At 39.2% G+C, this 13,307-nt stretch overlaps 1 protein-coding gene across 2 annotated transcripts in view; it reads left to right on the top strand.

The window, feature by feature from the left end:
- The window catches only part of npas1 (neuronal PAS domain protein 1), a 62,496-nt gene extending 52,731 nt beyond the window's left edge, over positions 1-9,765 (top strand). For both annotated transcript variants that reach the window (XM_077566629.1, XM_077566628.1), the window contains exons 9-12: positions 697-803; positions 2,916-3,063; positions 4,600-4,712; positions 5,729-9,765. In XM_077566629.1, coding sequence (XP_077422755.1) covers positions 697-803; positions 2,916-3,063; positions 4,600-4,712; positions 5,729-6,795 — 1,435 coding nt within the window. In that variant the 3' untranslated portion in view covers positions 6,796-9,765. The remainder of the gene's footprint in view (positions 1-696; positions 804-2,915; positions 3,064-4,599; positions 4,713-5,728) is intronic.
- The last annotated feature ends 3,542 nt before the right edge of the window (positions 9,766-13,307 follow it).

Below are 13,307 nucleotides of genomic sequence, written 5' to 3'. Positions count from 1 at the left end.
ATCTAGGTTTGCATACTCTTGTTAACAAAAGTGGAAAAAATATGTTAAACAGAAATAGTTCCACTTTTGTTAACTAGAGTATGAAAACTTGATTTTTTTTTTTATACATTTAGAACATATAACATTTGTGATTAATCTTGAGTTAACTAGTGAAGTCATGTGATTAATTACAATTAAAAAATGTAATCGCCTGATCCCCTAATTAAAAAAAGAAGAAGAAAAGATTATTAAAAATTAGGGGTGTCAGACGATTAAATGTTTTAATTGTAATTAATCGCATGACTTCAATAGTTAACTCAGGATTAATTACACATTTTATATCTGTTCTAAATGTACAATTTTTTTTTTAGGTTTTCATACTTTTGTCAGTGAATGAGTTAATATTGTGTTTACGGAATTTACAGAAAAATTCACCTGTTTTTATCCATCTCAGGAGGGCGGCCATTTTGCCACTTTCTGTCGACTGAAAGTGACGTGACATGAATACAATTAATCATTCAGTCGATTCCAAATGTGCAATTAGGTTCACTGAAGACTCCAAATATAGGTGCGAATATGAATGTGAACGGCTGTTTACATGTGATTGCCTGCGATTGGCTGGCAACCCATCCAGACTAAACCCCGCCTCTTGCCCTTTACAAAATAGTCATTAGTAGTAATATGAATGGCACAACTGACTTGTATATATACCAACAGGATATCCGACTATATGGACCTGACGCCCGCAGAGGTGGTGGGACGCACCTGTTACCACTTCATCTATGTGGAGGATCTGGAGAACCTGCGGCAGAGCCATGAAGACTGTGAGTGTCCTTCCACACTTTTCAAGGAGAGCCTGTTGAATCCTTTTTTTCTGTTCTGGTGTCATTGGCGCCCTCTGCTGTCATCCCCAAGAACTGTCAGTCATCGCCTAAGCTAAGAAGGTCATGTCAGTTTGGATTTGTTTGTATGTGCGCATGGGCAGCACAGAGCGCTAGTGGTTAGGACGTCTGCCTTACAGTCTTGAAGTTCTGGGTGTGAATCTCGGCTCTGGGATTTGCTTTGTGTAGTTTTCCCATCCCCCCAAAATATGCAGGTTAGGTTAAGTGAAGACTCTAAATTGTCCATAGGTGTTATGTTCATATTTACACATTAAGTAAACAATTTTTATTCTCATTAAGAGTCTGAGATTTTTTGTTTTCTCCCCATTTTTTATTTTTATTTTTTTTTATTTATTTTATGTTGCTGACTTTTTTTGTGTGTGATTTTTTATCTTGTTGTGGAGCTTTGTCATCGATATTTATACATGCAGTGGGTATATATATATATATATATATATAATATAGTATAGTATATTTTTTTGTGTGTAATGTGAAAAAATTAAACCAAGAAAAATAATTTCCAAATTTTTCCACTACCAATGTGGCCTAACTCAATTAAAAATATATATATATTTGGTGAGGGAACATAAACCATTAAAATAATGTGGTTGCACAAGTGATCACACCCTCTTATATCTGGGTATGTTCAGAAAGGGAATCAGTCACCATTTAAAGTGCCTCTGATTTAAAATGAAATAAAATTCAGATGTTCTTTTGTATATGCAGCAGAATTCTGAAAGATTTATCCTAACACTGACGACCATTTGGAACCGTTCATAATTCCCTCCACCCCCAGTCCCAGCTGAAGGAAAACTTGTTTTTATGTATGGTGTCTTTTTAGTGATGCCTTTTGGAAATTTGACCAAAAAAGCTCAACTCAAAATCTCACAAACACACGTGTGGAAAACGTGTTCTGGTCAGAAGACAAGGCTTTGACAAAGTGGAATGAATTAAGAACAGTTCTAAGCCTTCATGGAAAGGCGTATGAAGAGTTCCTAATAGTCAGTGTTAGCATAAAAACTTTTAGGTTTATGCTTGGAAGAAAACAAACATGTCAGGAAAAACAATGGTAGCAATTGGTGCTGGCTCCTATTTAACATGAATATGATTGGTTAATGCTGAACACAGCCCGGGTGTGTATACTTACGCAACTGTATTATGTCTGTTGTTGAGTTTTTATTTCCTTGGAAAGATTATACTTGTTTTCAACTGAGTTATTGGTTATATGTATCGTGGCGAAAGTTTTGAAAGGGGTGCGAAGACTTTTTATGTCCACTGTATTTGGTTTATTGCAATACATTTTGTATTGTTCTTTAGGTGGAATCCAATTTCTAGTTTGGGTCTTTTTTAACTCATTCACTGCCATTGACGGCTATGGACGTCAAAAATTCATTTGAACTATTTCTATTAGTTTGACTTTTTTTTCACTTTTGTTAACAAGAGTATGAAAAATATATATATTGTACATTTAGACCAGATATAAAATGTTTGATTTATCATGATTTAACTATTGAAGTCAGGCGATTAATTACAAATAAAAAATAATAATCGCCTGACGCCTTAATTTTAATAATCTTTTCTTTTTTTAAAAAAAAAAAAAAGTATTTTAAAAAAGAAAAGAAAATATTATAAAAAAAATGTTTTTTGAAAATAAATTATTTAAAAAAAAAAAAAGAAAAAATATATTCAAATTAGGTCGTCAGGAGATTAAATTTTTTAATTGTAATTAATCACATGACTTCAATAGTTAACTCACGATTAATCAAAAATGTCATATCTGTTCTAAATGTACAATAACAACTTTTTTCCTAGGTTTTCATACTCTTGTTAAAAGTGGAAAAACTGTTAAACTAACAGAAATAGTTAAAAAATTATTTTTTGACGTCTAAAGACGTCAATGGCAGTGAATGAGTTAAATAAATAATGCAAGTATTTAACATCCAATTTGGAGACACTTAGCTTGAATGAAACTTCTTTTTAGCCATTCAAATCCTTGATTGAAAGACTGACTGTTTTTTTGTTTACGCAACCCCCCCCACCTTCCGCCCGCGCCAGTGTTGAGGAAAGGCCAGGTGGTGACGGGCTACTACCGCTGGCTCCAGAAGCGAGGCGGCTACCTGTGGATTCAGTCCACCGCCACCGTGTCCATAAACCACAAAGCTCCCCACGAGCGCAACGTCATCTGGGTCAACTGCGTCATCAGGTCAGTTTGTCCGTCCGAGGCACCACGCTGCGGCTCGCGCCAGCTTTGAAGGCAGGCATGATGAAATGCGCTTTGACTGACTCCAACAGCTGATGAGGATACCTGCACAATGTTTGTGACATGAAAGAAAAGGCATCATCGGGGCTCATTAGAGTGGACGGGGTTCGGCGCTGACAGATATTCAGTGGTGGAAAAATGTGAAAATACACTCAAATGATCGCCTGCATTTCGAATCCTACATTTTATTCCTAAAATGTTTATTTAATAACGTTCACACTGCACTTAAATAGAGGAAAGGAACACGTTTTTTAAGTAACGCTTCAATCAACGTGTATTGCATATAAAAATGTATTTTTTGTGAAGAGCGGGTTTGTGTTCAATTATTCATTTATAATGAAACATGAAAGGAATCCCATTTTTTTCTCCTTTACACACCTTTTTTTTTTTTACATTTTCTCTTTTATAACATATTTTATTAATAACAACAATCTTTTTCATTGAATCCATTTATTTTTAAAACGTTATTTTTTTTTAATGTATTTATGTTTATTTTGTCATTCGTTTGTGTTCTTTTAATGAGATTTTATGTAGGAACGTTCAACATTAGGGGTGGGAATCTTTGAATGTCTCACGATTCGATTCAGATTTTTGGGTGCGCGATTCGATTCAGAAACCGATTTTCGATTAAGGACGATTTTTGATTCAAAATGATTTGATTGACAATGATATTTGCTTCAATTTAAAGATGTAATGATCAAAAGTTAACAAAAGTGGGGGGAAAAAATGTGAAACTAACATTTTTCACGTCTATAGCCGTCAGTGGCGGTGAATGAGTTAAGAGCTCTCATATGTGTTGCACTGAGGATAAAAATACCGAGATGTAGACGACCACCTTTGCCATTAGGGAGTCATTTTGAAATCAATTACGCGATGTTTAATGTCAGACATTTAGAAGGAAGTGACACGTATTGCAAAAGCTCAATATTAGCCCGCCCACCCCCCCACCCACACTCCTTTATTTCTCTGTTCTACACACATTTAGCAGTAAACACTCACACACACACACACGTTAAGTGCATAATACCGTGCTGAGGCGGCCGAGCAGTCAGACAAAAACAAGAGTAGGCTGAATGTCGATGCTAATTGGGCTGAGGCCGTATAATTACAAGCAACCCATGTCAGAATTTTGGGGCTTGAATAGTGTTTTAGTTAATTAGCGCTGTAATTACAAGAGCTCATTAACAGCCTCCTCCATTTGGGGAGAGGAGCGTGCCTGTTTGTAGGTGGGCTCCGCGCGCGTGTTTCTGGAGGGCGAGGCCTGCCTGTCGCCGTCGGTTTGCACGTGTCACTGTCACTGAGCCGGCGTGCGACGCTGAGATGACAAAAGCAGCCTACTTATTAGCGGCGCGGTTAGACGAGGGTGATTATTCCCTTAAATCGGCTTTTAAGGCGGGAAGTGCTCGGCGGATTCATTTATGTACGCCTCCCCTCTCCGCCTCTTTTGGATTCATTTTTGATTTTTCTTCACCCAACCAGTCGGACGGAGCTTCCCGACACACCTCTGGATCTGCTGCAGCTGCCAGAGAGCGTCCGAGCCGAGCGTCTTCGAGTGAGCTCCCCGCCCTCAAACAGCTCCCCGCAGGCCCGAGGTAGGACGCCGCGACATCCCATAATACCATGCGAGCGGGCCTGTAGCCAGGGCGGAATTTTAAGACGGGACCGGAGGTGTATCTACAGTGCCGTTTGTTCCACTGGCGTCAGACGTGAATTTGCTTGCATTGTAACTCATTCACTGCCATTGACGGCTATAGACGTCAAAAGTTCATTTGAACTATTTTTATTAGTTTCCCATTTTTTTCCACTTTTGTTAACACGAGTATGAAAACCTAGAATTTTTTTATTGTACATTTAGAACAGAATTTGTGATTAATCGTGAGTTAACTATTGAAGTCATGCGATTAATTACAATTTTAAAAATTTAACCGCCTGACGCCCCTAATTTTTTTTTTATCTTTTTGGTTTAAAAAAAAAAAAAAGATTATTAAAAAATGTCTAAGTTTTCATACTCTTGTTAACAGAAATGGGGAAAAAAATGTTAAACTAAGATAAATAGTTTAAATGAATTTTGGACGTTTATAGGTGTCAATGGCATCACGTGAATGAGTTAAAAAGTAAATGTACTTTTTTTTTGGCGCTTTCCTCCAAGGGCGGCTCTAAAGGGCGCTTGTTGGCTTTTGCGCTTGAACTTGTCAATAATTTTGTTTATATGTCATGGTTAGTCTTGAAAAACTTCTTGTCACAGCTTTCGGTTCAAGGTGACAAGGTTAAACATGTAAGAGTTTTCAGGATTTTGGGGTGTTCCGCAGCCCTGTTTCTCAATAGAATAAATCCGCCCCTGCACTGAGCAGTAGCCCAATCCCATTTCCAAAATAAAAGTAGTAAACAGTAAAATGAATGTTTTAAAGTTACTTGTGGATTATTGACATGGAGCTGAAGTGTAACCTACCATTTTTTCACCTTTCTTCACTTTATGATGATAAATGTTATTATTCAAATTGTAGATCGTTTCTTTGCGTCTTCGCATACCTGAGAAAATTAAGATTTTTTTTTGCTTACATGTGCAATGAAAAATCGCAAACGTTCCATTACACCTCGTCCTCCTCAGGCTCCCAGCCAGCAAAGAGCTCAGCGGGGAAGAGCGACCCCGACACGAAAGCCCGGGAGAAGTTCACCGCCGCCGCCGCCGCCGCCGCCGCCCAATCCGAGAACAGGAGGAAGCGCCCGCTGCGGTCCGAGCCCGAGGGCGCCCCCGCTGAGAGCCGGCGCCGTCTGGACGAGCTGCGGCACGCCGAGGAAAGCGTGTCGGCCTCCTCGGACCTGGCAAGCGAAAGCGAGGGCGAGGAGGAAGATGAGGAGGACGACGAGGAGCCCGACTGGGAGCAGGCGGGAGACGGCGACAAACTGAAACAAGAAGATGGCGGGGGGAAGGCGAGCAGGGGGGCGGACGCCTCGACGAGAGGTGAGAGGGGAGGGCGGGTGCACAACGGGCGCGCTGTGATCCAGCAGCTAAAGAGCGTGGTAACCCCGTCGGCCAGCATTAAGACTGAACACGAGGCCCTGGCCACCGGGGGGCGCTGGGGGTCCCACAGCAGTCAGCCACAGCCCTCTCACGCACACACCCCCTCCAGCAGCCTCAACGGCGACAGCCCCAACACCCCCGTACCTGACTCCTCCTCCAGCAGCGACGCCCCCCCAAAGGGCCTCTTCACCCCTCCCTCCCCAGCTTTGTCCCCCGTCATGCCCGTATCGTCCCCCCTGCCCCGCGAGGAGCGGACCGTGCCGGGGGCGGGCTGTCGGGGCGGCGGACTGGGTGGCGGCCCCGACTTGGAGCTCCTCCAGAGACTGGCCGCGGGGGGCGCGGCGGGCCGGGTCCTCTTCCACCCCCTCGCCCTGGGACCTCAGGGCCCCCAGAGCCTGTACGCCCCCAGCACCATCCGCTACGCTCCCCCTGAGCTGCCCCCCTCCCACCACCACGCCCTGGGACACGGGGACGGCCTGCAGCTGCGCTCGGACCACCACAAGGGGCCCCCGCCGGCCTTCTTCCCCCACCTGCAGCGACTGGCCGGCCTGCCGCCCTTCAGCGGCTTCTCCCCTTCGGACAGCCCCTTCCCCTCCGGACTGCCCTTCTGTATGAACGGACTGCGGGGGGCCGCCGGCTCCGAGGAGGACTGAGATGATGAAAAAGACGTCAAAGTGCGCCAGTGTCAGGACATTACGCCTCGGAGGACGCCACTAATTGGACTTGAACGACTGTGATGTTAAAAGTGTGACAAGTCGCCGCTGGGGGGACGTTTATTTCACCGCCGGACAAGTTGACAGCGACACTTGGAAACTTAAAAAAAAAAAAATGGGATGACTTCTGATTGGAGCTCCCTGAAGACTTTTACGACTAAATAATGAACTGTCTTTTGACGGACCACTTCTGTGTTTCTTCCACTCAGAGAAGCCATATTGTATATAGAGACAATAACCATGATGACCCTCAGTTCACATTGCAAGCCCTCTCACCCTCAACCGTCACCCCAATTAACCCAATTAACCCTCTTGCCAGTAGAAAAAAAGAAAGAAAAAAAGATGATGGGACACTTGTACGAGTGGATTTTTATTATTGCAGTACTATATAATTTTTCGGAGGGCTCCGGAGGATTCCTTCAAAATAAAAGGAGATGATTTTTGTATTCTAATTCAACATCATTACAAAAAAAAAGTGTCATATTAATTAAAAGCACATTGTTGGGGACAAAGAATATAATTAATAATAACATGCCCAGACATTCCATTAAGTATAAGGGAGGAAATGCAGTTGAAACAAAATGCTTTTTCTTTGAGGATTAATAATAGTATATTCTGTGTCATGCTGTTTGTGTATGAAAGCCATATTTTTGTTTATTTTGTGATGTTTACACATAAAGCACTCAAAAATACTCAATTTGGGTCAAAACTTTATTTATTTATTTTTTTTAAATTACAAAACAAATCAATTTTGGGGTTGTTGTTTTTTTTATTAAAAGCAACAACTAGCGGTCAGTCTCTTTTTGACCCAAATTGGGTTATTTCTAATCCAGCTGTTTTTAGAGTGAGGCAATGAAAGGGTCGTTTAGATGGAAATGTTAAAACAAAATGGAACTCAATTTGTGTCAAAAACAGACCAATCGCTACCTGGGTCAATTTGACTCAACTTTTTGAGTTGTTTTGTAAAAATAAACATTTGTTAAAAAATAAAAAAAATTGGCTTGTTTTGTAAAAAAATAATAATAAAATAAATCCCATTTTAATCTACAAAATACCTCCCAGAATGGATCAAATCGACCCAATCAGCAAGCTCTGCAGAAATCTGATAACGACCCTGATCATTTGAGTCTGTTTGAGGAGTGAAACGTGCAGGATTCTGTGCCTCGAGGACCAGGATTACCCAAGCCAGATTTAGAGGGAAATGCTCTAAAAACTGTTGGGTCAAAAATAACCCAATTATGGTTCAAAAATGATTTTTTTTTTGTACAAAGCAATCAATTTTGGGGGGTTGTTTTGTACAAAATAAACCCAATTTGGGCTATTTTTGAACCAGCTGTATATATGACCCAACTTCTGGGGTTTGTTCCCACAAAAAATGGTTTGTTTTACATCAAAAATATCTCCCCAAATGGAATTAGTCAAGAAGCAATCAGTCCCGTTTTGACCCATAATTGGGTAATTTTTTATCCGACTGTTTTTCAAGTGATGGGATCATTTAGAGGGAAATGCTAGAAAAACAGTTCAGTTAAAAAAAATAAAAATTTTAAAAGATGAAGAAAAATTTTTGACCAACTTTTTGGGTTTGTTGTTTTGTATGAAACAACTCCGCAAATTTGATTGGTTTGTACAAAAAATACCTTAAATTGGGTCAGATTGACCCAAGTAGAGGGCTGCCCCTTTTTGACTCATATCTGGTTGTTGTTTTTTTTAACCCAATTTCTTCTAAATCTGTCTAAATTTTAGAGGGAAATCCTCAAAAACAGCCCAATTATGGGTCAAAAGGGGACGTTGACCCAACTTTTTGGGTTTGTTACTTTGTACAAAACAACCGTAATAAATTGGTTTTATATATTTAAAAAAAAAAAAAATACCCCCCAAAATTGGTCAAATTGACCCAAGCAGATCTTTTTGACCCCTAATAGGGTTATTTTTGACTGTTTTTAGAGTGAAGATTTGACAGGTTGCACAATAGCCTCATAATTCTTTTTATTGTCATTTTTAAAGGCAGGAAAAGTTGTATTATGATTTGTTTTGTTTTTTTAGCACTTAACTGAAAATCCTAACTGAAAGCACTTGACGCAGCTTAACGTGGTCCTGTTAAAACAGAAAAACAAACGCAAGAGCGCTCACAATACCGTAGCCGCCTCGCCACGCAGCCGAGGGAATAAATAGTCATTGATGAAGTAACGGAGCATAAAAACGGGTCATAAAATGACAGCCATTAAAGTCCCAGTCGGGTCAGGAGACACTTTCAGTGTCAGCCGACTTGGGAATAAAGCCCCATCCGTCACTTTTACATGTGCTCGGGTTCACTCCAGTAGAAAAAAAAAAGGACATTTCAAGTCATTTTCACTGGTAGTTTTTACACACAGAGAACAGCTATAAAACTGTGAAAAATGTGATGAGATTTAAATTATTGTTTAAATCTTCACCTAGTTTGAATACTAGTATAAAAATGAAGCCTATTTGAATTCTTTAGCACTTTGAAAGCCTGCAAAAAAAAAAAATATGTGAAGTTCCAGCGACGTTGATTTTATCTGCTGTGTCAGAAAAACGTCACACCTGGACATCTTTTCATTTGTTTTTCTTCCCCAAATCTCAATTGTGCTGTCTGTGAAATATACAAATTCAGAAGACGTGAACAATGTCTGACATTCTGCACTTGTCACATGAGCGAGCACACTTATTCCGGGAGTGTGTATGTATGTGTGTGTGTGTGTGTGTGTGTGTGTCATTTTTAATTGAATTAAATAGCTAACCCTTTGCCTATCACTGTGAATCTAACATGATCTTCGCATCCTTGTGAATACTTCAGCCGCTTATTCAACAAAATGAACAATGTAAAGAAGAAAAAAAAGAGAAAAGAGAAGCAGTGATACAGATGACAATAACAATAAAATATTCCAGTCAGTAGAGGAGTTCATAGTCTCTTTTCTGGTGTGATATTATTTATTTGTATTTCTTCTGATTTTCTCGAGATTTGCACAGGTTTGGTTTGTCAGTTCTTGCGTCTTTCTGTCTATAAACAATCCGAGAACTCATTTATATGTATATAGAGTGCTTAAAAAAACAGACGCATCCGTAAAGTGTTGTACATTAGATCCAACATAAAACACAATTCATTTGATTATTATTATTATTATAAGTGGGGGGAAAATCTGATATTGATAAGTCAACCTTGTTCACAATGTTTTCCCATGTATTGCCTATAATATTAATTAATTAATTAATAATCATAAAAGCTAATAAAAGACACAATATGGCGTCACAGATCAACTGTAATTAAAATGCTTTTGTTTTAACAAAATGGTGTTTTAAATTTTTAAATTTAATACACTTTTGGCTTTTATTCCTTTTCTTTTTTCTAAACACTAACAACAGTAATAGAAGCTCATTTAACACATATAATTAAATTACAAAAAAAGAGGAAAACTTAGGTATATGTTTTATAAATATGTTGTCAGACGAGACCCCCCCCCCCCCCCCAGAAATTGTTTTATACAATAATTAGACAATGACAAATAAAAAATTTACATAATATAGCTCCTTCTGATGTCACACCAATTTTTTACACTTGGTAAACGTCAAATGAAAAATGTAATTTGTCTTTTGTCTGGATATAGTAGTACCGTAACAAACATTTTGAGGGCATAAATATTTTTTTATATATTATGCACCAATTTACAACACACACATTTTATTTAATTTTTTTTTACCTAAACCGCTTCTCACATTTCACTTCGCTAGTCTACTATAGCGACGCTCATGTTCAGTGAGGAACAAAAGTTTAACCATCCAAAAATGATTGTTCTGCCCATCAACTGTATTACTTTTTATCACATAAATTCAAATAAAGCACGCAAAGAGTAAAAATCACTTGGGACAAAATGTGAAAGGCGGAAATATTAGAGAGGCGTTGTCTCCCAGCTGTTCCCGAGAGAAGACGTGAGCCAAAACAAGCCATGAAGTATCATCATAAGCTACTGTATATTTCTTTAAGGGAAAAAAAATTATAAAAAATTTAACCTTGACACAAAGCCACGCAGAGGGACTTGATGGATTCAACAAAGACTAAATGGGTTTGAAAATGAAGACAAAAACACAATACGTGTGTGCGTGTGCCTTATGAGAGATCATATGCATGGCGAGCCCCGCCGTCGCTTGCCGGTGTGTGCGTGTCTATGAGTGTGTGAGATGTCTGAAGCAGCCCCAGGGAGGGGCTCTGACATTGAAGACGGGTTAAATCCTGTTTTACATTCAAGTGGCAGGCCCAAGTTCATTAGAGTGAGGATCATTCCTCCTCAAGACCAAAGGAAGCGCATACTAAACAAGAGCAGTTGTTGGGGAGAAAATGCCATTGTACGTGCTAAAGCCGATGTATGGCGTGCGCGCCGGGGAGTGCACGCATTCATGCTCCCGGTTTGCCTTTATCGTCTCTTTTCGCCGTTTGGATGCGTATAGACGCCATTTACGCTGCTGAAATGTACACAGACAACATTATGGCCAGACGATCCGAAAGCTGTATCGAACATCCGACTTGCGATCGACTGCAGACCTCCACCAAGGCCAAACGATCCCAAGCGTGTCTCTCTGTAAGGCAACATTTTCCACTCCATAGTACTTTATGAAAACATACAGAATTAAACTGTTTAAAATGTATTTTTGCTTCAATTGGATTGATATGTACTGCTCCTTATGGTATGTGTGCCTTTGCCACCTGGGGGCAGTATAATACAGACATGTACGTTAAAAGAAGAAGATGGCCCACAAGTGGTCAAATAAACTGTGAGTGTTGTATTAGCAGTCATTAGAGTACTTATAAATATTGAAATAAGAACACTTAAATATTGGATTTACTAATGCTGAATACACACATCTTAATTATTTCATTTACATTTGACTGGCAAATATACGACACATAAAGGTGATTGGCAGGTTGATGTTACATTTTAACTCATTCACTGCCATTGGCGGCAGTAGACGTCAAAAATTCATTTGAACTATTTCTATTAGTTTCACATTTTTTTCCACTTTTGTTAACAAGAGTATGAAAACCTTAAAAAAAATTGTACATTTAGAAAAGATATAAAATGTGTAATTAATCGTGAGTTAACTATTGAAGTCATGCGATTAATTACAATTAAAACGTTTAATCGTCTGACACCCCTAATTTTTAATAATCTTTTCTTCTTCTTTTTTTTTTTTAATTAGGGGCATCAGGCGATTCATTTTTTTAATTGTAATTAATCACATGACTTCACTAGTTAACTCAAGATTAATCACAAATTTTATATGTTCTAAATGTACAAAAAAAAAATCTGGTTTTCATACTCTTGTTAACAAAAGTGGGGGGAAAATTTTAAACTAATAGAAATAGTTCAAATGAATTTTTGACGTCTATACCCGTCAATGGCAGTGAATGATTTAAGTTAAATGAATGGAAATGTATAAAAAAACATAAATCTTATAAAATGATCCCTAAATATTTTTGAGAATAGGCCTACCTGTTAGCATTAAGCTAGCAGACAGAACGTTATGTGTTTTTTTAAATACAAAGTGTCATTTAAAGTGTCATTGTTTTTGTTTTATGGTTAGTTTGACATTAAGCTTCAACTGGGAGTGGCAACAAAGCAGTTGAAGCTTCTTTTTTGAAGAATTTTTCATTATCAGCTGCTTCTTGTTAAGAGCGCGTTCGGAAATACACACATTGGTTCACAGTTCACTCCCACTGTTCGCAAACTCAGTGCGTTGCTCATATTTGCCGAAATTCAGAGTGTGTCAAAAAATGGAGTTGCCAGTGCACATACGAGGCAGTCCGACCCGGGACACGGCGTGCCAGTGCGTCGGGCAGTAGGAGATGGAAACGGTACTAGCGAGATGCAAGGGTTTGTGTGCATATAAACATGGATATTCATTCGCCATACGTGTACTATCGATAATTCTCAAGTTGGTAATTCTGAACTTTTTTTCCAGAAGTTTTCGGTTTAATGGTGCTAGGTCTGGGGCTTTTCTTAAGATGGTGGTTGTTAGGCTGGCTAACGTTGACGTTAGCTTGCCGTGTGGGATAGCGGGTTGATTACTGCTGAAAAGAGTTGTCACAGTAACACACAACAAAACACAAGTAGCAGTTTTGCTAACACAACACACTGTAAAGTGCTGTGTGCTGTGAATACCCCTAAATGGCAGCATGTTTTTAATTTTTAATTGCATTTAAATGAAAGAAGCACTTAAACGGAAAAGCTAATAAAACATCAATGCAACGCATCTAGCATGTACACAATTAGGAAGCGTCGCCATACATAAGAATCTGTATTCAATACTTCAATGCTGCTTGTTAACATCATCCATACCCTAGACTGGTCGCCATCATAGACAAACAAACATTCACATTGTGCAGCGGTTTGTGAAAATACAACGCAAGGAGGACACAGCTGGTCTGCTCCTAATGTAAG

Source organism: Vanacampus margaritifer, chromosome 5 (assembly GCF_051991255.1).
Source record: "Vanacampus margaritifer isolate UIUO_Vmar chromosome 5, RoL_Vmar_1.0, whole genome shotgun sequence".
Classification (NCBI taxonomy): Eukaryota; Metazoa; Chordata; class Actinopteri; order Syngnathiformes; family Syngnathidae; genus Vanacampus; species Vanacampus margaritifer.
This window is presented reverse-complemented; position numbering and strand designations above follow the sequence as displayed.